At 42.6% G+C, this 26,309-nt stretch overlaps 1 protein-coding gene across 3 annotated transcripts in view; it reads right to left on the bottom strand.

Moving 5' to 3' along the window:
* PXDC1 (PX domain containing 1) overlaps positions 1-26,309 on the bottom strand; it is a 113,015-nt gene that overhangs the window by 71,150 nt on the left and 15,556 nt on the right. Inside the window, exons 3-5 of one of the 3 annotated variants that reach the window (XM_075921332.2) lie at positions 25,226-25,343; positions 19,486-19,597; positions 5,059-5,168 (exon numbers count right to left, since the gene is read on the bottom strand). In XM_075921332.2, the coding sequence (XP_075777447.2) occupies positions 5,059-5,168; positions 19,486-19,597; positions 25,226-25,343 (340 nt within the window). Of the gene's footprint in view, positions 1-5,058; positions 5,169-6,462; positions 8,105-11,737; positions 12,598-19,485; positions 19,598-25,225; positions 25,344-26,309 lie in introns of those variants that run through there. The other 2 variants (XM_006138816.5, XM_075921335.2) reach the window with 2 other exon arrangements.

Below are 26,309 nucleotides of genomic sequence, written 5' to 3'. Positions count from 1 at the left end.
GGCGTGACAGCGGCTCCAGGCCCTGCCCCCTGGCTGTGAACGTCACTGCCCCACCCCCCTTCGCCTCCCACAGTGGTGCTCGGCTGACTTCTGCACCACTCAGCCAGGCCGCCGCATGGGAGCAAGTGGTGCAAGTGACTGTTTGGGCTCCGTGATCCCCCAAGTGAGAGGCAGGAGGGGGAGGAGAAGAGAAAGAGAGAGACAGAGAGAGAGGCAGGAGGAGGAGGAGAGCTGAGAGAGAGGGGGGGGGGGAGGCAGGAGGAGGAGGACAGAGAGAGAGAGACATGGAGCAAGAGACTGGAGGCTCAGGAGAGAAGACCGACATGGAGGAGAGACCTGAAAATCCTGTTTTATGAAGGGCTAATTGGCTAGTACTGGAAATAATCAGGAATAGCTCCACTGTGGTACATGAAATTACACATTATAAGTGAAGGAGAAGTGGACCCAGGTTGTCTATCTCTGAGGTATTGAGTGTTCAGAAGCTATTAGATAAGTTAGCAACAATCAGCCAGTTTGGGTAAAACAAGGCCAATATGTTCCTAGTCCAGGCTATGTGGTGATAGATTGACTCCAAGGGAGAAACAGTTATTCCACTGAAAGAGCCTGCCTGCAAAGCACAGTGAAGCTATGACTTCAGCAATTTCTGCTTATCTATTTCTGATTTTCTGTTTTCTTCTAGACCCCTCCTTTTATGAAATACTAGCGAATTATTTATTGCTACCATGCTGCATAAGCAATATGCATTTGTGATTACAGGTTAAATTTTTCTAGCCCACTTTTACATTTCTGTTGCATGCCATTCTGTGGCTTATGTTGATTTAAGAATAGCCAAACTTTTGGCCCTGGTCTAATTAAACTGACTTTAAGTAGATCTGCAGCTTTCTGCAGAGACAAGCCCAACATGCAGTGATCAAAATAGATGTTTTCTTCTATTAGTCAACTGATTCTTCTTTACTATGTAAGCTTCATTTGCTGCTCTGAAAGTGTATCCTTGAAAATCACTTTTTTCCCTCCTAGATATGAACACTGACTGGTCCAAGTACTATCACCATCTGTACTCCCAAATGTGCTACATGCACTTCATAATACTATTGGAATTATTATGGTACAACGGAAATCAAATTACAGTAGGAAAAGCAGAACATTTATCTATATTAAGAGACAAGGATAACTTAATAGAATCACTTAGATGATAAGTTTGAAATATTTTCTTGGCGGAAGATATGGGCCTAACGTTAGCGCTAGTTAAGCAATGGAGTGTTTTTCTAAATATTTTCATTAGTTAGTCCTTTTTGTCAAAAATATTTGAAGCTAGAAAATTTATGGTCAGCTCTAACTAAAATATTGTCAGTTCTGGGAGACATTAAAGAAAGAGAAAAACATAGGGATCATCTCTGATTGTAGGTTTTTAAACACCATTAAAATGCCCCCAATTTAATAAATAAACCAGTGTTTAGCCAATAAAAAACAGAAAAAAATTGGAATTGGTCACCTCATTTGCACTGATTTTGCCCCTCATCCAATGCAGTTTGTTTAAATTGCAAATGATCCTGCACCCTGGCTTGTCTCATCTAAAGGCTTGTCTACATGGAGCAGTAAGGCAGACTATAGAGGTGTTACTTCCAAAGCATACTAATGTATTGCACATTAAATAGCCCTTGTAGATCCTGCTGGTGCACACTAAAGGTTCCCTAGTGTGATTCAATGTAGTATTCTTTGAAATAGTACTACATTAAAGTGCATTAGGGAATAAATGCACTAACAGCTAAACCAGGGGTTCAATAAGAGGGATTCAAAGCTTTAAATAGGCAAGTCATTTTTATTTATTTAATAAAAATCAAAGTAAATCCTAATTAGACAAGAATTTGGGGAAGTATTCAAGATTATCATTACAATAAAAAAGAGCTCCTGAAACCGTCAATTTTTAGAGATCTGTACAGAACCCAAATTGTTAAAAAAATAATTTCAGCAAAATGAAAGTAATAACCCCCCTAAAATTAAAGTTAGACAATTATTTTTGACAACCAAATATAGGAGTATTGTGAACACATATAGCATCCACCCACAACGCCTGCTCAATATTAGTCAGTCACAGGAGTTGGGCATCTCATTAAATCAGAATTTTTTGTTCATTTGCATTTCAAATCTTTAAAAAATATTTGAGGTGTGTATTAATTATAATAAATTTGAAAAGTGACCTGATCAAGCACAAAAGCTAAGACTGGCAGCACCAGCTATAATTAAGGCTGTGTAATACTTCCGATTATAAAACACTGGTTTCAGTTGCTTTTAATGTTACCAAGCTTTGGGCTGAAATGTTCCATAACTGATGTCTCAAGATGAATTATTTTGGAAAATCACAACCAAAATGGTTCCACTATTTGAAAATGGAGCTAAACAAAAATACATAATTTTGTCAATATTAAGTTCTGGCAAGCTTGTTTTTTAAAAGCTATAGCATACCCTGCATTGCAGCAAGGACTTCAAATTTGGTGGGGGCTGTCCTGTGCGCCAGGGAAGTGACTTTTGCAGTGCCTGTGAAAATGCACCCCAGTTTGACTAAGTTGCCAGCTTCTTGAGGGGGGAAAAATCACAGTCCACACATGCTCAGTACAGACTAATTTTAACAGCTCAGTTCCCCTTAGTGATTCTATCTGTGTCGGGCATGCTCCCAGGGCTCTGCAGTTGCAGCTCTGGAGCAACCTGAACTTCAGGGATTGTGACTGTTGTGCTGTATTTTAGCCCCCGAATGGCTTTCAGGCAACTTGGATGAGAAAGAGGCCCGTGGAACAAGGAGTCTGGAAGGGGAGAGTGAGATGGGCTATTGGTGGTGGGGAGGACTCTGGGATTGGCTGGGTGAGAAGACTGAGTGCCAATAAACAGGCAGGAATTAGACTGGCTGAGGAGTATGACAGGGTAGGACTCACCAGTACGGTGCCTCCTGCTCTCTATACCAGTGCGCCTTCTTCTGGTGATGTCTCACCACCATCACTTCTGCTCCAGGGACCCACATCACTCTCAACGCCACAGCGTCCTCTTCATGACACATCCCTCCGTCTTTGCTGCACTCCATGTTCCCTCCTTCCAGGGACAGCATTACAGTCCCCCCGACTTCCTCAGTGGTGAGTGGGGGACTTAGGCCTGCCATATAACTCAGGGGCAATACAGCCCCTGGGCTAGATCCAGTCTGCCAAGCTCCTGCATCTGGCCTGCGGAAGCCTCAGCCAGGCTTACTGCCTGACCCACCCCCGCATGTTGCTCAGCGCAGCTCTCTGAATGCCGCAAGCCTGGAAGGAGAGGCTTTGTGTACTGTCCCCGCCCCCAGGACAATCTTGTAGTTCCCATTGGCTAGTTTTTGGCTAATGGGAGCTGCCTGTTTGCAGGACAGGCAGTACACAAAGTACCCCCCCTTCCAGGCTCGAGCATTCAGAGCTGCACATGGCTCCTGCAGTCAGTGCAGGCAGCCTGCTGGGCTGCTGGCCAGGAGCTGCCCAGGTAAGTGCCTCCCAGCCACGGTCTGTCTCTGGCACCTCAGCCTCTTCCTCTCCACAACCCTCTGCCCCAGGTCACAGCACCCTCCCAGACTCTGCACCCCTTTCCACACCCTTCCTACAGGTCAAACCCCCTACCAGAACTTGCACCCCAATCTTCTATCCTAGTCACAATCCAGTTCCCTGCCCCCCCTCGTGCACTCCTTGTCCAGGTCACAACCCCCTCTAAGATCCCTTCCTGCATCCCTCCTCCAGGTCAGAATCTTCTCCTGCACTCATATTTCCTCCTGGATCCAATACTCCTTTCTGCACCCGTGTCTTCTGCATTAGGTCACAACAGCCTCCTTCACCCAAACTCCCTCCCAGATCCTATAACCCCTCCTGCACTCCAATACCTTACCCCAAGCTCCTTTCTGCACCCAACCTCCATCCCAGACCCTGCACCTTCTCCATTATCATTGAGTGGGGCCCTTGACTACCTACCAAATTCTTGCCCCTCCCCCCATCAAAATTATTACCCTCTCCTTCTGTAACTCCTCTCAGTAATTTTCCGTGGGCCATCAACCCGCAGCCCCAGCACTCTCTTTGCTTTTGCCTCAGGCCCTCTGCCTGCAGATCAATGCAGGAGCTGCCTTTAGCTTTCTGGGTCTCTGCCATCAACACTGCTCTATTCATACTGCTTGCAGCCCTTGGCCTGCTAGGCAGCCAGTCTTCCTCCCTCTTCAAGCTTCAGGGAGAGACTCCAGCTGTTCTGTTCTGTGGCTCTTCTTATATGTGCCCACAAGGCCCTGATTTGTTTCTCCTATAAGCTCTTCTGTGATTGGCTGCCTCCTATGCAGCCTCCCTAGAAATCTATTAAACCCTGAGAACCAAGTGTAGGGCAGGCACCCCATCACAAGAGCTAGGTGGGGAAGATTGGGACTGTCTGGGCAAGGAGACTGAGACTGAGAACCAGAGAGGCAGAGAGAAGGATGTGATGGGAAAAGATTTATTTGATAAGGATCTGGGTTGCCAGGGGAGAACAGGAACTGGTGAGGCAAAGAGATTGGGACGAGATGCCTGAGAACTGGAGACTAGCTAAATAAGAAGAATGGGACTGGAGCAAGGAATCAGGATGGAGAAAAGACAGGAAAGGGCACAAGTAGTCCCACTTCAGGGGAATGGGCAAGAGGATCTATGCCCACTAAAGCATGCTCATTTCTAGATACTGGAACAGAATACAGTAGTTCTGAGTCTCAACAGCCCTCTGCAGTCAGAAAATGGCTTGAAACTCACTGGCAGTGTTCCATCTTCCTCTAGTGCTAGTCCACACTGCAACAGCAGTCTGTCATCCTCTATCAGTTATTGTTAGGTCAAGTGCCACAGATTGGTGTTGTGGTTCTAAAGTCTCAACACTAATGGTGGCCCATATTTGTTGATATGATGCCACATGATGAAATTTGTTTTTTAAAATTTTGCTTTTTGAAAACAAAACACATAAGCAACTTAGATTGTGCACATGCATGCACACAAAACTATACCAGCATCCTTTCTCTTCCTGCAGTGTTCTGACCCATTCACTACATACCTTCCGCAACAAATGAAGCCAGGTTCACACAGACCACAGTTTCCTTCACTAGACAGCTCTGGTTCATCTCTAGAGCAGGCCCATTCTGTAGCCTAAAAGGAGTAAGTGTCCTGTGGAAAAATAGTATGTGATCATGTAATTAAAGACTGAAATCACAACACATGCATGCACAGGGGACAAATGAAGGTTACACAGCCAAATTTTTGAGGGCTTGACTTTGGAACCATCAGAAGATTCTTCTAATGTAGTGTTTTGTGTCTAATAGAGTGTACACTAAATATTATTTGACTCTGCATGGCAGTGAACATTCCTGTACTCTTCACATAATGCCTTGAGTTTTATTTTGCCGTAGATCCATTTTGAATTTTAACAGTGGAGATGGTCAGGATTAATACTTTATTCTTTTCCTTGTTTGATACAAGGATTAAGGCCTCATCTACATGAGAAAATTGCCTCAGTTTAAATAAAGGAATGATTTCATAAAATGCACTCACACAGCCTTTTGCACCAATTTCAATCATGTTAAAGAACAGAATTACCTGAAACCAGTGGAACTTCTGTTTATGAACTAAACCGTTATCTCATAGATTTAATAAAATGACCCACCCACATCATCTTCTCTCCTATCTGCCGCTTGACCTGTTTTCTCATTATGAAAGCGGTCACTTGTTTTTAAACTCGATGATAATAATACTTAGCTTTAATATAAAATTTCCATTCATATATCTTAAAGTACTCTACAAAAAGTATATAAGTGTCACTGGATAACATTTATGAGAATACTCACTCTCAGTGGAAGTCAATGGGGCTTATATACTTGTAAATCGGAGATAGCAGATAGAATTTTTCTAATGGGGAAAATGAGGTATAGCACAGTGAAATAAGTTGTCCAAAGTCCCATTAAAGGTTAATAAAACAGCAAGGGACAGAGCTCAGTTCTCCCAATACCCAGTCGAGTCCCCCTTACATTGTACAATGCTGCTACCCAATAATAATCACCCAGAAGCACAGACTGAAGAACTGTAGCTAGTGGGCAAAGAAAATAAATCTAGTTCAAGAATACAAAAAAGCAAGTTTCCTATTACATTCCAGTTTAAGGAAACCCTCCACCCTGAGAAACTATAGATACTAGATTTGATCTACTTTTCACCTATATAAATCCCAAATAGCTTCTCTGAAGGTAGGGGTGTAAATCTATATGTACACAGAGGTGAGATCAGTATCCAGACCTGTAGCTTTTACTTGGATGTTAAATCTGCAGCATGAGCACTCAAGCAGCACAAGGAAAGCAGTACCTACTCAACATGTTTCCAAAATTACTGGATGGAAAAGCAGAGAACTCAGGTCTCAGGGACTTACTTTCCATGAAAAATAAATGAAAGTCAACACATTAAACTGCAGATATCATACTTAATGTGAGTAATTTTATTTCATTAAATATATATTTTAAAAACACACTGTGTAAAGGAATTAGGATTCTCAATAATTTATTATATACATTAGCAAATTCTGTTTACTGTTATTATACACATAGCACTGAAGAGTATACAGAAGGAGAGGAGCTGTGCCAAGTCCTTCATGACCAAGGCAAAGCCCTTATAGAGATAACCAGCTCAAAATGTACTCTTCCCAGTTCATATCTCTTGAAATGAATTCTGGCCATTACTGTATTAAACACTCGATGAAAGGTCAGGGGCTGATCATGCAAGGTGTTGAGCTTCAGTTCATATTGGGAGTCCAGGGTGCTCCACAGCCTAGAAGACTGAGCTCAGAGAGAGATCAGCGTTGCACTACTCAGTAGGAAAGAGTCTGTGGGGTCTGATTCTCCTCTCTTTTATACTGGCATAACTCCACTGAGGTGAATAGAATTTAATTGCTATGAAACTAATGTAGCCAAGATCAGGATCAGGCCTATCAGGTCTATGAGGGAGGGCTAAGCAGACTGAGCTGGGGTGGTTTCTTTTTTCTTGTCCTAAGATAAGCTGCAGTTTATCTTTATTTCTCAGTCTCCACAGGGCTTAAATCCCCCCATTCTCTGGAAAATAATATATAAAGGTAAATGATCCATCTTCTGTAAACAACTGCAAGCACTGTTCATATTTCCTGGTCCAAGAGAAATATCATATCCAAGTGCCTAGTGTGCACTGACCATTTTTAGCACAGTAGGTTATCCCCTCCTATTGGCTTTCCAGAACTCTGAAGTAATTCAAGGTACCTAAACATGACCAGCTTTCCTTTACAATGCCATTTTGTTCCCCTGTTTCAGAAAAGCAAAGCAAAGAAGTCAGCTTTCCAATGATTGAGCAAAACCTCGAGGATTAAGAGAGGTAAAATAATCAGATTTCTGTAGGCACGCTGGTATTTGTAGCATTTTCTGTAAGGCACCTGTCATCCCACAGCTAAACAGACAGCAAGCTGAGAGACCTGCCATATGCGAACACATAAGGGACTGACAAATGGTTGCTTAACAGAGGTGGTCTTCCAATAAAGGTGGAGTGGAAGTGTACTCAGTATATCTGAGGATTCTTTGTGATGTTTTTTACGACAGGAAGCTGCCTAATAAGAATAGTATTTTGTACAAGTTGCACTGTACTCCAGTGGCTACTGGTGCCAAACGACAGCATGATCGCTTATGGTTTTGTCAGTGTAGTGGTTGCCATGGCCTTCACCAGAATGATTTCCTTGGATCCAAGTTGCCCTAAGATCTTACTCCATTTCTTTCAGGGGGGAAAAAAGAGTTTGTTGAAGCAGCTTCTTCCTTATAAGGTACCTTCTTGAATCACAATGAAGGGCTTAGCTGCATCACTGAATATCTGCAGCAATTTCTCTGCTGTTTTTAATCACACAACTTTATTTGCAGAAGAGGAATGCAATGAAATGCAGTGAAGAAATCTCTTGTATGCTAGCTGACAGGGTCCCTGGATAGCCTCAGTCCAAAATATCTGTCTCAAATGGGACCAGGTGGTAATATGTCAAGTTGGTGACATAGGCTGCTGGATCATCAGTGTCTTCTAGCTCCGAAGTAAACTCACTAACTGTTTCAAACCTAAAATTAAAAAAAAAAGTGTCAAATCACTTATGCAACATAAGACAAAGGAATAGAGGAACATAAAGTGTGGAAAGGGAGGCAAAATAACTGAAGACTGACTCCAGAAAACAGTGAGGAAAGATACCTGTTAGGGAATCATGTGGAAACAAGTCCTCCGACAAGAATGCCTTCTTGTGCTGTACTTTCAGCTAATGCTGCTTTCAGAGCAATGTTTTGAGTAAGTATTACCAACTATCTTTAGTTCACATCAGACCAGAGTAACAGTACAATTATAAGAACATGAGAATGGCCGCACTGGGTCAGACCAAAGGTCCATCTAGCCCAGTAGTCTGTCTGCTGACAGTGGCCAACACCAGGTGCCCCAGAGGGGGTGGACTGAAGACAATGATCAAGCGATTTGTCTCCTGCCATCCTTCTCCAGCCTCTGACAAACAGAGGCCAGGGACACCATTTCTATCCCCTGGCTAATAGCCTTTTATGGACCTAACCGCCATTAAATTATCTAACTCAGTGGTCCCCAACCTGTGGAGGTTGCCGGGCGCCAGAGGGCGTGGCCGTTCGCCCGCCGGGCGCCAGGGGGCGGGGCCCCCCCATAGCCACGCCCAGGGCCGGCACCCCCCCCTCCTCCAAGCGATGGAGGCCGGGGCCGGCGCCCCCCCTCCTCCTCCAAGCGCCCGGGGCCGGCGCCCCCCTCCAAGCGCCGGGGTCGGCGCCCCCCCCTCCTCCAAGCGCCCGGGGCCGGCGCCCCCCCCCCCCAAGTGCCGCGCGCCCGGTGCCGGCCCCCCCCCTCCAAGCGCTGGAGGCTGGGGCCGGCGCCCCCCCTCCAAGCGCTGCGCGCCTGGGGCCGGCGCCCCCCCGGGGCCGGCGCTCACCATGCGCCTGGAGCCGGCTCCGGCACTGTGCATGCGCCACGTGCCCAGGGCCAGGCCAGCCCCGAGCACGTGGCAGGCGCACACGAATGCCCCCGCGGGTGCCATGGCGCCCGCGGCCACCGTGTTGGGGACCACGGATCTAACTTCTCTTTAAACTCTGTCATAGTCCTAGGTTTCACAGCCTCCTCTGGCAAGGAGTCCCACAGGTTGACTACACACTGTGTGAAGAAGAACTTTCTTTTATTAGTTTTAAACCTACTACCCGTTAATTTCATTTGGTGTCCTCCAGTTCTTCTATTATGGGAACTAATAAATAACTTTTCTTTATTCACCCTCTCCAGACCACTCATGATTTTATATACCTCTATCATATCCCCCGCTCAGTCTCCTCTTTTCTAAACTGAAAAGTCCCAGTCGCTTTAACCTCTCTTCATATGGGACCCATTCCAAACCCCTAATCATTTTAGTTGCCCTTTTCTGAACCCTTTCTAAGGCCAAAATATCTTTTTTGAGGGGAGGAGACCACATCTGTACACAGTATTCAAGATGTGGGTGTACCATAGTTTTATACAGGGGCAGTAAGATATTCTGGGTCTTATTTTCTATCCCTTTCTTAATAATTCCTAACATCCTATTTGCCTTTTTGTCCGCCGCTGCACTCTGTGTGGAAGTTTTCAGAGAACTATCCACGATAACTCCAAGATCTCTTTCCTGATTTGTTGTAACCAAACTAGCCCCCATCATACTGTACGTATAGTTGGGGTTATTTTTTCCAATGTGCATTACTTTACACTTATCCACATTAAATTTCATTTGCCATTTTGTTGCCCAATCACTCAGTTTGGTGAAGTTTTTGAGTTCTACACAGTCTGCTTCTGTCTTGACTATCTTAAACAGTTTAGTATCATCTGCAAACTTTACCACCTCACTGCTTACCTCCTTTCTCCAAATCATTTATGAATAAGTTGAACAGGATTGGTCCCAGGGGGGACACCACTAGTTACCCCTCACCTTTTTGAAAATTTACCATTTATTCCTATCCTTTGTTTCCTGTCTTTTAACTAGTTCTCAATCCAGGAAAGGACCTTCCCTCTTATCCCATGACAATGTAATTTACACAAGAACCTTTGGTGAGGGACCTTGTCAAAGGCTTTCTGAAAATCTAAGTATACTGTATCTACTGGATCCTCCTTATCTGCATGTTTGTTAACCCCTTCAAAGAACTCTAATAGATTAGTAAGACATGATTTCCATTTACAGAAACCATGTTGACTTTTGTCCAACAAATTATGTTCTTCCACGTGCCTGACAATTTTATTCTTTACTATTGTTTCGACTAATTTGCCCGGTACTGAAGTTAGACTTACCGGTCTGTAATTGCCAGGATCACCTCTAGAACCCTTTTTAAATATTGGTGTCACATTAGCTACCTTCCAGTCATTAGGTACAGAAGCCAATTTAAAGGATAGGTTACAAACCACAGATAATAGTTCAGCAATTTCCCATTTTGAGTTCTTTTAGAACCCTTGGATGAATGCCATCGGGTCCTGGTGATTTGTTAACATTAAGTTTTTCTATTTGTTCCACAACCTCCCCTAAAGACACTTCAATCCAGAACAGCTCCTCAGATTCATCACCCACAAAGGACAGTGCAGATTTGGGAATCTCCCTAACATCCTCAGCTGTGAAGTATGAAGCAAAGAAATTATTTAGTTTCTTCGCAATGGCTTTATCGTCCTTGATTGCTCTTTTTATATCTCGATCATCTAGGGGACCCACTGGTTTTTTAGCAGGCTTTCTGCTTCTAATGTACTTAAAAAACATTTTGCTATTCCTTTTTGAGTTTTTGGCTAGCTGTTCCTCAAAATCTTTTTTGGCTTTTCTTATTACATTTTTACACTTGATTTGACAGTGTTTATGTTCCTTTCTATTTATCTCACTAGGATTGGACTTCCACTTCTTGAAAGATGCCTTTTTGTCCCTCACTGCTTCTTTTACATGGTGGTTAAGCCACAGTGACTCTTTTTTAGGTCTCTTACTATGTTTTTTAATTTGGGGTATACATTTAAGTTGGACCTCTATCATGGTGTCTTTAAAAAGTTTCCATGCAGCTTGCAGGGATTTGTCTCTAATCACTGTGCCTTTTAATTTCTGTTTAACTAACCTCCTCATTTTTGTGTAATTCCCCTTTTTGAAATTAAATGCCAGAGTAATCCTGGCATTTCTAATACTTTATTGCACTATGTCTAATTTTTAATACTTTATTGCAGCTTTTTCTTTGTGCAGTCACTTGGTAAGGGAATGATCCTCCCAGGAACCCTCTCTTCTAGTACCTCAGTGTTTCATCCTAATGAAGCAGTGCTTTGTTTCTCAAAAGGCACCCCCAAGAAGGCCCATACAGACCACTTATGGCTCACGGATCTGTCTGTGAACTCTTGACAGATAGTAATTATGTTTTTTGATACACTGGCCAAAGTATTGCAGCATCTACTGCCAGTTTCAGAATTGAGTATTACATAACTAGAGATTCCACACTACCAACACCAGTTAACAGTAAACCTGTGTCTTTCGAAACCATGGAAATGAATGGAAGGGGAGCAGTTTGTTTTCAATTAAATATGCCCTGAATGAAAAACCAAACCAAACCTCACCTCATGATATAGGATGCTACCCATATGGACATAGTAAATTGTCTATTCCTTTAGCTAACAGTGTTTATGAAAATGTATTATGTATTAAAAATTATTACCAGGATGAGTATGATAGTTGCCATGTATGGCAGTTGAGCACTGTATATTTGTGAAACATTGTTAGAGTGTCATATGAAAGTTGTCCTAGGTCAAAAACAGTCATTTTCAAGAAATCTTTTCTCCATGCTTCTCCTACTGCCAACCTACCCTGGGAAGGCTGTATTCCCAGAAAGTCCATGTTCTACTAGGTAATGCCAGAGATCTAAGAGAGGATGTAATTAAACGTTACTAGCCAAGAGAAGGTCAAATTATAGTATGTGAATGTCTGCATAGGAAACACTTAAGAAGAACCTCTAGAATTAATTCCACTCAACCCCACTCTCATATGCTAGGTTAAACCTCCTCACTCTCTGCTAGGTTAAAAGATGCTGGTGATGAAGGAAGGAAGCTAACAATCACTGGAAAAATGAGTCATGTAATTCAGGCCCAAATCCTCTCATATTTTCACAGCCTTTGGCAGCTATTTCAAATGCTTCTATCTTGAGCACAAAAAGTATGAATGGAATCTGCCTTTGTTTCGGTTCTGAATATGGTAATATAATCCTTTCCACCTATATACAATTATTTGCATTTGTCATTTGCAACAAATCAGAATAAAGAATTGAACTTAGGCATAATGACTGCAATTTTTTGCAGAGTTTATGAATCCCCCTCTAATCCCAACAGCCTGACTGCCAGCCCCTATTCAGGTAAGATTTTAGTAAACATAGTCTAGCTGCACCAGAATAAAAGATGATCCCATTCTCAGTTTCTTCTCCTTTGATATTTTCTGCACCAAATTCATGCTGCTGCATTATGGAACCTGTCTTGCTAGGAATGGAGCGAATATTGATATATTCCGACATCTTGTTAGACATCATCAAATTCTCTGAAAAGAGACCAAACAGAGCCTTAAATAGTTCAGTGTATATAAAGCCGGGTCATCACATTTATCTGAACAGACTAGACTGCTGCAGCTGATTAACATGACTAGAATCATACCAGCAACTCTATTAGGCTAAGTCTACACTACAGGCTTCTTGCGCAAGAACTTTTTGCAGAAGAGATCTTCCACAAAAAGTTCTTGTGCAAGAGCGCGTCCACACTGCCATGTTCTTTTGTGCAAGAGAGCGTCCACACTGCCATGGACGCTCTTGCGCAAGAAAGCTCTGATGGCCATTCACAGAATGGCCATCAGAGCATCTACGCTTTTTCCGATAGGGGTTTCTTGCGCAAGAAAACCCTGTTGTCCATTCACACTCGCCTTTTTGCACAACAGCTCCTCATAGAAAGAGGAATAACACTTGCGCAAAAAGCCCTGTCTTCTGACAATATACTGTACTTTTTCTTGCGCAAAAACGTGCTTGTAGTGTGGATGCTCCGCGAGTTTTTGCACAAAAACTCTGCAGTTTAGACGTAGCCTCACTGATTACCATTAGAGCACACTACTCCAGAGATGATCCAAAAGTGCTGGGGCAAGAAAATGGCAGTCAAAAGCTTCCAAACCCATATCCAATTTCTGCATCTAATTCTTTCTTTTGGTTTCAGAAGCCTCACCAGTCATTGGCACTAGGCAAGAATGTTTTAAGTACTCCATTGCAATACAATGGACCTCCCTTGTCTGGTACCCCCGGGAGCTAACCCGTCCCGAATCATTGGGGAAGTCACTCTCCTCATGGCACATGTTGCCCTGCTGCCACCAGACTGGGGCAGCCTGGCTCTGCTGCTGCCCTTTCCCTGGGCCTTACTAGCTGCCATTGGCCTCGCTGCTGCTAGGGCTGGAGCGGCACAACCGAAGCTCCACAGCCAGAGCCAAATCTCTGCAGCCACTTGGCTCCGCAGAACCAGCTGCTGGGGTTGCAGCTCTCTGGCAGCGGCCAGAGCTCCCTGGCCACTGGGGCTAGAATTCTCCGCCATGCCACGTCCTTCCCCATACTGGCCTCCCCACTCAGTCGCCGGTCCCCCCATCATGCTCCTGCCCTGCCACCAGACCCTGTTGGGGACCAGAGAATCTTGGTTAAGGGAGGTACAACCTGTATAACACCAGGCTACTATCTATTTTCTATTGTCTTATTTCAGGATGGGAAAACTAGAAAAGCAGGAGGCAGGTAGGTGTTAAGATTCTCTTTCCCCATCAGTATCTCTACTGAAGAATAGATGACACCTCTGTTTAAAGTGGGACATATACCAAAGACTCTGCAATATCTTAAAATCTTTGTGTGAAGCTGAACTTAATTAAGGAGACTGCATCAGACAGTACAGCAGTATGATATTCGGTCCTTTTTTTCTGACGGTACTGCCCGGTACGCAGTACTGGCACCTCCAGACGCAGTATCAGCAACTCCAGTCAGAGCTCAGCAACTTTTCCCCTGGAGTACCAGCATCTCTCTCTCTCTCTTTTTTTTTTTAACAAAAAAAGCACTGATGATATTTAATATGCTTCTAAATCATTACAAATAAATCTTTTTCCCAAGTGAGAGTTTCTGAAACAATAATTCTTCAGGCTATTAATTACATGCAGATTCCTTCCTCTGTCCTCACTAGTTATTCCCCATTTCCTCAAAAGAGGCACCATTCCTACAAAGGGCCTAATTCTCCGATCACTGTACACACTGATGCAAAATGGCTAGGTAATTTCTCTCATTACAGTACAATTACACATTTATAAAAGGAGACTCAGGCACAGAGCACAGCTGATGAAGAAAATATTAGCTGATTCTCATCTAATAATTTACACAATTGCAAGCCAAGAATACTTCCCCAGAAGTCAACAAAATAACCCTGTTGTAAAATTGGTGGGAGAAGAAAGTCTGGTCCTATGTATCAGCCTGCATAAGATAAGCATCTGCATACAGAAGTGGTGGGCAACCTGTAGCCCAAGGGCCAAATGTGGCCCATCTGGGTTCTATGTGTGGCCCACAAGACATTTAGTTTACTATGGCCTACACTTAGGGTTGCCAGATTCCACTGGTTTCCATCTGTGCATGTTTTTTTCCTACTAATAATGCACATAAACCAAGGGTACACGTGAAATGAGGTATATGCTGATTACACACAATGTTGACGGTGAAAGGCATGCACTGCCTCTGCATACAATCAAAGCGCTGCTATGGTACAATTGGTACACTCCACCAATTCAAAGTACACAAGCGCAGTTAGCAAAACTAGCCTATCCCAAGACACTATCTTGATTATGACAATCTTGTGGCCCTCTGAGATGAAGGAAGGCCACTTATGCAGCCCACTCAATAGCACAGGTTGCCCATCTCATATATATCTCTGTGGGTGGATTTTAGAGGTCAGTGATAGCACCTGTTTTTCCTGATAATAAATGGTAGGATTTTACATTTTTGATAATATTCTATTCCTAACATTAATATCTCAGCAAGGCTCTCTATTTAACTTACTTACATTTGTTTACATAACCATCTTCTATACAGAGCTCTACATGCTTACAACGCTAAGCAGAAGTGCCCTTAAAAATCCACATCTATTGTTAGAATGGACTTGTACTAGAAAACAGCATGACCAGCTCCACAGTTTTCATCATCTTCCGCTGGCCCAAAGGGTCGAAACAACCCTTGTAAGAGGAGGCTCATGTTCACAGCAAAACCAGTGATAATATAATGAATAGAGGATTTTTTTTAATTCTCTCAAAGGTTTACAAATCACTTTACAAACTATATACAAGGGAGTAATTTCTGCTACTTCTAGAATGGAACACAACTGCTTCACAACATACTAAAGCAGAACAAAACATTTTGGGACAGTATGTGATGAATGAAATTCTGAATCTGAATCCATTCCAGCCAATCCAGTATCACATGGGGCACAAAACAGTCTCAAATTATAGGGAATTAAACTGGCATTTGGCCAGAACACCAACTCTAACTCTCTGCTTGCAAAAGTGCTACAGCATCTTTAATGACAAGTGATCAGGATTTCCATTTTATGGATCTTGCAAAACACAGCACCATTCACAATACTGGATCACTGGTTTAGTAAAGACTTATAGTTAAGAGTGCCATCTGATCAGGGGAATAGCAAGGGGAGCAGTTGCCCCTGGGTGCCATGCTAGGGGGTGCACCAATTAAGTCCCCCTCTGCTCCCTCTATCATCCCTCGGCTCGATTGCTCCTCCTCCACCCATCGCCGCTGGCTGGAGTCCCCAACCTTACCCTCTTCCATCTCTGCCAGCAGTTTACTGCATGCGGGGGCCTGGCCCCAAACGGGAGGGGGCAGGGAAAGATGCAGTACAAGCTCCCCCCCTTCTCCCAGGGTCAGGCTCAGCCGTGGTCCAGGTTCGGGGCTCCACCACATAGAGGTGGCAAGGGAGGCGCAAATTTTGCTTTTGCCCTGGGACACATAACGCCCTTGCTACACCTCTCCATCTGTTAAATCTCTGGTACCACTTCCTGAAGCATTTAGGTATTCCATGCAAATTTCATATCCAAGTTCATATCTAGCCAAGCCCTACTAAACTGACAATATCTTTGAGTTGCTAGAAGAAAAATGTGGATCCACCAGTTTTCATTTCAGGTGTTACTAGTCAGTCAAACAGAAATTAGCTCTTATTTTATACAGAAAGTACCAATCCAGTCAATTCAATTGTATTCAGACTGCAAATAGATTCCATAACATTCCAAAAAAAATATTTTCACTTAAGATTATCAACCTATATTTACAGCTGCAATATAGAAAATCTTCACTGAACTCATCTTTAACAAAACTACGCTTTACACAAACCAGTCCTACTGCTGCTATAAAATACAACTGCAGGAAGGACCTCACTTCAGTCTGAGAACAGCACAGCTACGTCTAAACTGGCATGTTTTTCTGCAAATGGTTTTAACGGAAAAGTTTTCCGTTAAATGCATTTGCGGAAAAGAGCATCTAGATTGGCATGGACGCTTTTCCGTAAAAGCACTTTTTGCGGAAAAGCGTCCGTGCCAATCTAGATGTGCTTTTGCGCAAAAAAGCCCTGATCACCATTTTCACGATCGGAGCTTTTTTGCGCAAAACAAATCTGAGCTGTCTACACTGGCCCTTTTGAGCAAAAGCTTTTGCACAAAAGGACTTTTGCCCGAACAGGAGCAGCATAGTATTTCCGCAAGAAGCACTGATTTCTTACATGAGATCGTCAGTGTTCTTGCGGAAATTCAAGCGGCCAGTGTAGACAGCTGGCGGAAAAACTTGCCAGTCTAGACACAGCCCAATGTATAGATTGGTATTTATTAAATACTGAACCATTCCCTGCAAGAGAAAACAAGTTATCTCTTTATGTAAAATGGGAATGGGTAAAGACCTCCTGTTTCATTGGCTTATTTCTTATTTTAAAGCTAGAAGGGCCCATTATGATCATCTAGTCAGACTTTGTCCACGGCACTACACTAACTATCCCCAATTCTAGCCTAACAACTTTTGGTTGGGCTAGAGAATTTTTTAAAATCAAGACTAGATGACTTTTGAAATGCATGTAAATGATGGAAAATCTATCACGTCCCTGGGTTACTTATTCCAATGGCTACCCTTGCTATTAAAAACATATGTCTGATTTCCAGTTTTAGTTTTGATGACATCAGCTTGCAGACACTACATCTTTTTATGCCTCCTTCAACCACTGGATTAGCCCAATACGTGTTATACTTCAAAGTCTGAAAAAGGAGCCAGATCCAGGCCACATTAAAGTCAACAGATCTCAGTGGGGCCAGGATTTCATTTTAGGTACAACATAAGACCGCAACATATTCTAAACCCTTTAGCAAACCAATACAGATCATATTCTACAGGAAGTTTAGAAAAGACCTTCTGTTCAGAGTCCAAGCCTCTGTCCATTCTATCCATAACGTTTTTCCTTTCTTGTTTTTCTTGGTTTTTACTGGCTTAACTAATGAGTAGTTTAATGTTTCACATTACAAATATTTAAAATTTGAGAGTACACTCTTATCTCCATCTAATTGAAGCTATTAAAGTGAAACATCAATCAGTTGGCATGACAGAACTTCACAGAAGTGGATTTCCATGAAAATTAGTCTGTCAACACACTCGTTGACTCAAACTCCATTTGAAATCTTTATTCCCAAAGTGCATGCAATGCAGACCCAAAGGGGAAGCAATCACAATTAAGAAGGTATGTTTTGGTCACTCCATAATAAATTACTGACAAGAATTTCACTACTCTAAGGAGCCTTCATTTTTCCATACTGTGGGCTCACTCCAGCTCTCACCAAAGTCAAAGTGCAACAGGCCAGTGTCCACTTTTGGGATGCAGCCTGGGATGTTTTCTGCTTGCTAGCACCTCCATGAGTTTTATTTATATTACCTTCACCAAACCTGTGCAGCACAATCCTGTGCAGCAACTTTCTCTACAGTTTCCTCTAGTCCTCAGCCCTTTCTTCAGAAACTCCTCTCACCACCTTGACCTCTTACTTCCTCTGAATTCTGCCAGCATTCCCTCCTGCATTTCCTTTCCCTGCTTTTTAACTACCCGCTCAGCTACTAGGATAATTAGCTCCTTATCTCATTAGTCCTCCCCCTTTCTAGTCTGATTAGATAAATAAATACAGGTTTAACCTCTCTAAATTGGCACTCTCTGGTCTGGCAACATCAAGCATGATTTTAATTAGCCAAATGTCCACGTGTCATGGGCGTGGCCAAGTTTTCTGCTATCCCATAAACTTTGTTTACAGCCACCAGTCCTGGCTCTCAGTGTTCTGTGCTGTTATTTAGTTCTAATTTACCCCTAAACGTCTTCTAAGAGACCAGTAAGCAGTGGAAGTGCTGGTAATGCTGCTAGACAATAATGACATCTTGCGGTCCAGCAAATTCTCTGAGTTGGCACTGGTCAGGTCCCGATGGTGCCAAACTAGAGATGTTCAATCTGTATTCCACTCTTCCAGCAGGCCTTTTCTGGAGGAACTAATTAAAACTTGAGTGATCAGAGTACTGGGTTATCGGCTGGTTCTCAGCACTCTGTTGCACCTAGGGTTGCCAGATGGTTTCAACAAAAATACCGGACACACTTGACATTACATCACAATCTACATTACATCTTATTTGGAAAATAACGGACATTTATATTTTCTCATTTATATTTTCTCAATTTGTTTCCCAAACAGAAAGCTCAAATACTGGACTGTCCAGTTCAAAACCGGACACCTGGCAATCCTAGTTGCATCGATCAGACACTTTGTACCTAGCACTCCTGAGGCCCCTTGTTACATCCACAGTTTGTCTATCAGAAGAGGCCCAATCCCCTGTAAGACCACTGCAACTCCCTTTCTACTTATTTCTACGACAGCTATAATAGGCTCTTACGGTACCGCTACACTGAAGCTATGAGTGAGCCTCCCAGCCCAGGGAGGCAGACTTGGGCTTGCAGAGGTCATGCTGACATGCCAAATATAATTGTGTAGATGTTGCAGTATGGCGTAAGCTCTGGCTAAGCATCCGAGCTCAGGCCTACCCTGCTCCCTGGGTCCAAGCTCAAGTTGGAAGCCTGAGCCTCTGCTGGTACGATAATGTCTACAGAGCTATTTTTAGCACGATAGGTCCTGCTAGCACAAACCTGTCTAGCCAGGCTGGAAGGCTCACTCCCATTTGCAGCATAGACATACCCTGACAGTCCAGCCAAACTAAACAACTTTTAATTAGTCAGACTGGCAATTTTACCAACACAGGTATCCTACAACAGTGGGCTTATCTAGGTATTCAAATTTTGTGAGGAAAAAGTTGCAACTAATTTAAAGATACCAATTCTCAGGGCAATGTCTACTTACAAGTGCTCTGCTGAATCTACATCCAGGTGCTTGTCTTTTCCATTTGGTATACTGTGGTCAATAACTATTGTTTCTGTGTTTGCTAAACAAAATCCATTTGATCGCATGATTTCTGTGGGGAGAAGGGAAGAAAAAGGTAAAATGCTGACAGTCTAAGACAGTTCCAGAAAACGGAATGGCAGGCAATGAGGTAGGGATAGGGTGGAGGTGCATCACACAAAGCTGACATGAATGAAAATAGGACAAACTGAAGTGTCAGTGAATATCTTTTCAAGCTAATTTAAATGAAAAATATCTTATTCTTATTTTGTAGCTTAACAAGGAACGGGGCTTATTTGTTGGCTTCATGTCCTGATCCTGCCAACACCTGAGCAATTTTACTTGTGATTAGTCCTACTGAGCTCGTGTGCAGTTCAGACCTCTAATGTGAGAGTATTTAGCAAATACTCCGTTTAGGGAGAAGACCCAATTCTGCTCCCATTAAAGCCTGTGGCAAAACTCCTATTGACTTCAATGGAGTGCATCTGCTCCATAGGGTTATAATCCAACAGTACTTTTGATTGTATTCTTCCCAGATGGGAAGTTTTTATCATAATTAAATAAAAAGATGAAGAAAATAAATAAACAAATACAACACTAAATCAACAACAACCTTTAAAGAAAGTTAAACAATTGATTTTTCCAACAGCAATTTTCCTTAGGTCTAATTCTCTATTGCCTTGAGCTTTGTGCAGTCATTACCTCTCTGCAAATGCTACCAGCTAAGAATGGCTGAATTCGACATTCTTTATTGGTAGGAGAGCCTAATACAATCCCCACTGAAATCAGTGGACAGGTTCCTATTGACTTCATGGGGTACTATCAGATTTGGCTCTAAGTGAATAGATAAAGTGCAGACTTGAGCCTTTACATCTAAGAACATTTATCTGTTTTTAATTATACTCTCACAGATAGTTCCAATGACTCATGCCTCTGTTAAGGGTTTGCAGAATCATGGCTCTTTTTTACATGGTAGAAGATTTGCTCAGTAGGGAACACACTGATGGATCAAAACTTTAATGTAACACAATACAAGGCTCTCTTCATTGTCTGTATAAGGTCTTATCATAACTTGACTGGTGTGCAAAGTTATGATATTACCAATACTTAGCAAGATCACTGCAGCAAACTTACACTTTTTGGGCCTGAATGTCATTGACTTCAATCAAAATTAGGCCCAACACTTGCAACTCAAATGAGTGATCATGCATTTACACTCCTATATTTAACAATAAGTTAACTAAACTTCAAAGTTAAAGCTCCCAGGCTGGCAGTGAAGAAACTCACTGCCTTCATAAATTCCGCATGAAACCAAATTACAATTGAGGGAGCAAATTGTCAACTGGTATATATAGATGCAGCAGCATTGCCTTTAATGGTTTCTTATCCATTTACCTCAGAGATTTTAGCCCCACATTTATTAGAACATATTTTCACTCACTGGGAGCAACAAAAGTATTCTGGGTCTGGCACATCCTTGGATTCTCCTCTCATTTGCACTCATTTCACACTGAAACTGACCTCGATAGATTTTTAACTGATTTTCTTCAAAGAAAGAGGAAAACTATGCCTTATTTGTTACTTAGAAGCAAAATCTGACATAACAGAGAACTACCCCACTATTGAAAGTTAGGTGGGGTGGGTTTGGATACAAAAGCTTTACATCTTGAATACAAAGAATCTGCCTCCCTGTGATGATAACCATCCTTACCCGGGGGTTTAATTTTTCACAATAAAGGTATATTTTTGCATTCAGACTAACACTCGTGTGCCTTCATGTTTATACTGAAAAATTAATCCCTGACTTCCAGTCTATTTTTTATTGGACCCACATTCAATAGAATGCATATGTGAGTGATTTTACACTGAATCCCTCCAGAATCTTCAGCTGGGGATCACCTCCACACCCTTCAGTAGAGTGAGATGTAAACTCAAGGCTCAGATTCTGCTTTCATCTGGTAAATTTTGTTTGTTTCAAATATTTAATCTGGAGCAGACTGTACTGGACGCTGTTTTTTTTAGTGAACACAAAATATTTTTGCAGCTTATGCTGAAGACACAAGCCATCTATGAAGTTGTATTAGATCCAAATTAAAGAAAGCTCGGAATGTATTTTCTGAGTGTCCTTGAGGTGACCTAAGCATATTACAGCATAACTCCTGCAGTACGAAACATTTCAGACGTTAACATTTAGTGCCATCTGCTGGAAACATGCAATGCAGTCATTTCATTGTGCAAAAATCAGTCTGTGGTGTGTCAATCATCTGACATGGGGCTTGTTTTGAAATTCTTTATAACTGCCTGCTAGTACATAAGACTGACACATAAGACTGACTACCACAGAGTACTTTTGGGTACCTGGACAGAGAGGGGGAAAAATCAAGTTGGACTGACTATAAACTACAGGAGTTAATTTGGGATTAAAAATATATTCTTGCTCAGATCCCATTAGGGTTGACAGATGGTTTCAACAAAAATACTGGACACACTTAACATTACATCACAATCTACATTACATCTTATTTAGAAAATACCAAACATTTATATTTTCTCATTTATATTTTCTCAATTTGTTTCCCGAACAGAAAGCTCAAATACTGGACTGTCTAGTTCAAAACCAGACACCTGGCAATCCTAGATCCCATTGTTTTCATAGTTCTTCTACACATAAGCCATGCAGAATCTATTCACTGCTAGTTCCAGTTTCACTCTTTGTATTTAAGCATTCCACACAAATCTTTTCCTACTATTAAAAATATCAGTGACCCTCATTCTTTTGTCAAGCCAGTTTGATGCAATTTCAGTGACTTCCACAAACGTATGATTGATTTACATCAGTGTAAGAGAGAGTAGCAGCCAAACTAGTAATTGCCATTTTACTGGACTCTTAGAGCTGTGACAGAATGGTGCCCAGATTATTGCTTAGTGACCATTTTCCATCTGCTTTTAGATCCATCATGTCACACATGCAGAGGGGCACACAGACTAAGTTATTGTTAAAGTAGTTAACACTGCAGCAGCTTGGGGCCAGGTGAGAACCATATCTCCATGGCCACTGCAACTCCAGAGGACACAGCTGGGGGAGGGATGCATGCCCCCTGGCTGGGACAGGCCCAGGTTCATAGAATCATAGAATCATAGGACTGGAAGGGACCTCGAGAGGTCATCGAGTCCAGCCCCCCGCCCTCAAGGCAGGATCAAGCTCTGTCTACACCATCCCTGACAGATGTCTATCTAACCTGTTCTTAAATATCTCCAGAGAGGGAGATTCCACCACCTCCCTTGGCAATTTATTCCAATATTTGACCACCCTGACAGTTAGGAATTTTTTCCTAATGTCCAATCTAAACCTCCCCTGCTGCACTTTAAGCCCATTACTCCTTGTCCTGTCCTCAGAAACCAAGAGGAACAAATTTTCGCCTTCCTCCTTGTGACACCCTTTTAGATATTTGAAAACCGCTATCATGTCCCCCCTTAATCTTCTTTTTTCCAAACTAAACAAGCCCAGTTCATGAAGCCTGGCTTCATAGGTCATGTTCTCTAGACCTTTAATCATTCTTGTCGCTCTTCTCTGTACCCTTTCCAATTTCTCCACATCTTTCTTGAAATGTGGCGCCCAGAACTGGACACAGTACTCCAGCTGAGGCCTAACTAGTGCAGAGTAGAGCGGCAGAATGACTTCACGAGTTTTGCTTACAACACACCTGTTGATACAACCTAGAATCATATTTGCTTTTTTTGCAACAGCATCACACTGTTGACTCATATTCAACTTGTGGTCCACTATGACCCCTAGATCCCTTTCTGCCATGCTCCTTCCTAGACAGTCGCTTCCCATCTTGTATGTATGGAACTGATTGTTCCTTCCTAAGTGGAGCACTTTGCATTTCTCTTTATTAAACCTCATCCTGTTTACCTCTGACCATTTCTCTAACTTGGTAAGGTCATTTTGAATTATGTCCCTATCCTCCAAAGAAGTTGCAACCCCACCCAGTTTGGTATCATCTGCAAACTTAATAAGAGTACTCTCTATCCCAATATCTACATCATTGATGAAGATATTGAACAGTACGGGTCCCAAAACAGACCCTTGAGGAACTCCACTTGTTATCCCTTTCCAGCAGGATTTAGAACCGTTAACAACAACTCTCTGACTACGGTTATCCAGCCAATTATGCACCCACCTTATCGTGGCCCTATCTAAGTTATATTTGCCTAGTTTATCAATAAGAATATCATGCGAGACCGTATCAAATGCCTTACTAAAGTCTAGGTATATGACATCCACCGCTTCTCCCTTATCCACAAGGCTCGTTATCTTATCAAAGAAAGCTATCAGATTAGTTTGACATGACTTGTTCTTCACAAACCCATGCTGGCTATTCCCTATCACTTTATTACTTTCCAAGTGTTTGCATACGATTTCCTTAATTACCTGCTCCATTATCTTCCCTGGGACAGACGTTAAACTGACCGGTCTATAATTTCCTGGGTTGTTCTTATTCCCCTTTTTATAGATGGGCACAATATTTGCCCTTTTCCAGTCTTCTGGAATCTCCCCTGTCTGCCATGATTTTTCAAAGATCATAGCTAAAGGCTCAGATACCTCCTCTATCAGCTCCTTGAGTATCCTGGGATGCATTTCATCAGGACCTGGTGACTTGCTGACATCTAACTTTCCTAAGTGATTTTTAACTTGTTCTTTGTGTATCCTATCTTCTAAACTTACCCTCTCTCTGCTTGTATTCACTACGTTAGGCACACCTGCAGACTTCTCGGTGAAGACCGAAACAAAGAAGTCATTGAGCATCTCCGCCATTTCCAAGTTCCCTGTTACTGCTTCTCCCTCCTCGCTAAGCAGTGGGCCTACCCTGTCCTTGGTCTTCCTCTTGCTTTTCATCTGCCCCCTGTGCTCCCCAGCCAGAGTGAGGAATGCAGCAGACTGTGCACTTTCCCCTTGCTCCCTGATGAAGGGGAACAGCTAGCAGTGTTCTGTACAAATTGGAGGTGAGGGAAGCTTCAGCCCCCCCCCCCCCAAAGGGCACCTGTGGGGTGGGAGGCGTGGGGCTGGGACAGTCATCTGCCTGGTAATTCTGTCCTGTTCTGTATAGTTTTATGAGAAGCAATCCGATTCCAGGCACATCCTATTTTCCATGTACAACCAAACCCTGACCTTGCTTTAAGTTATGATAAGAGTGAGCTGTATGCCTAATTTGGTGATCCTAGCTCTTATCATTTAGGAGGAGTTCTTGAACAAACAGATAGAGACAGAGACAGACTCTCTCAAATATATGGTAGAAGAATACACCCTTAGTACAAAATGTGACCAATTTCTTTTTAAAAAAATATGTAGGTGTATGTTATAGAAATATACTTTATTTAGGTCATATTTCCTCAATTCTTCCTCTGCAATGCAACAGTACAGACAGCACAAGGACACAGTCTTCTCAAGGAAGGGCAATTGACACCTAGCAGAGCAAGGAAGAGTCTGAAGTCCATATGCTGACAAAAGGAGTCATTTCAAAATGCCTACAACTCTGCTGCATAGTGTTTGTTCTAATGATATTCTATATATTGAGAGGCAAGAGCATGAGGATAGCAGAGGAAGTAGGCTTTTTTCTAAATGTTATGGGATGGGGGGGAAACAAATATTTTCATTTAGTTATTCTTGTGTGCATTCTAGCAAACTAATAATTCTTACCTGATATTTTAACCGGACTTTGAAAGCTTGGTTGAATTTTATGGACATTGTCATTTTTTAACACTTGATCCAACGGAGATCTTTCAAAGAAGGTAAGGACAACTTCAGATCTAGAATACTGAAAAAAACAAAGAAATACATATTTTTAAAGTTTAGTTCCAGAGTCATAGCTTGATTTATTTATCTTGTTACCAGGCCAGATCTTGAGAAATGCTGAATACATGCAACCCTTACTGTCAACATCCAACTCCCACTGACTACAGCTCAGTGCCTCTTGAGGATTTGTTTCTAATGGGCAAGTCGATGTTCACCAACTTGCCCATTTATAAAGCAAAGCCAGTGCCATGATCAAGAACACAACCCATATCTTCCAACTCCTGCCATGTGTGGTTGAACTTCTGGAGCAATTGCTCTTTTACAAGATCTTCCCAAGGACCTTTGAGTGTTTTGCATACATTAATCAAGCCTCAACATAGCCTAATCATGGAGATAAAACACATGATGTTAGCCAAAGGGCAGTTTTATACAGATGGGCAGTCCAAGGAACAGAGAGGTTAAGTGATCTGCCCTATTTAAGAAGAGGATTGAATCCAGGATCTGGACATAATTAAAAGGAAGGCACTTCATAAGCCTGGGGCAACAGCGGCCAGTCTACAAATAATACCCATTTTTATTATTATTTATTGAGTGCCTTCAGTGTGCCTCATGCAATAAAAACAGGGAAATACATGGTCCCTGCTTTACTGAGTTTACAGTCTATAGCCCCTGCAATCGGAAAACACAGAGCAACATTCTTGTGCCATACTGAGCCCCACTCATATCAGTGGGGATCTGCTCTTGTGGATCTAATTACGAGACCCTCAATTCAGCACACCATGCAGATCAGATACATGATCCTGAAAGATAAGGAGATAATTGTCATGACTAGGGATAGAAAAGGTTAACCAGTAAGCCTCTCCCTTTATGGGGAAGGCTTACCAGTTGCAGTTAACCAGTAGGGGCTGTAGAGGCTCCCCACCCACCCTGGGCAGGGGCCACCACAGGCCGGGGCTGTTCCGGCCAGACAGACAGACAGAGCAGCCCT

Source organism: Pelodiscus sinensis, chromosome 2 (genome assembly GCF_052426305.1).
Source record: "Pelodiscus sinensis isolate ZL-2025 chromosome 2, ASM5242630v1, whole genome shotgun sequence".
Taxonomy (NCBI): domain Eukaryota; kingdom Metazoa; phylum Chordata; order Testudines; family Trionychidae; genus Pelodiscus; species Pelodiscus sinensis.
This window is presented reverse-complemented; position numbering and strand designations above follow the sequence as displayed.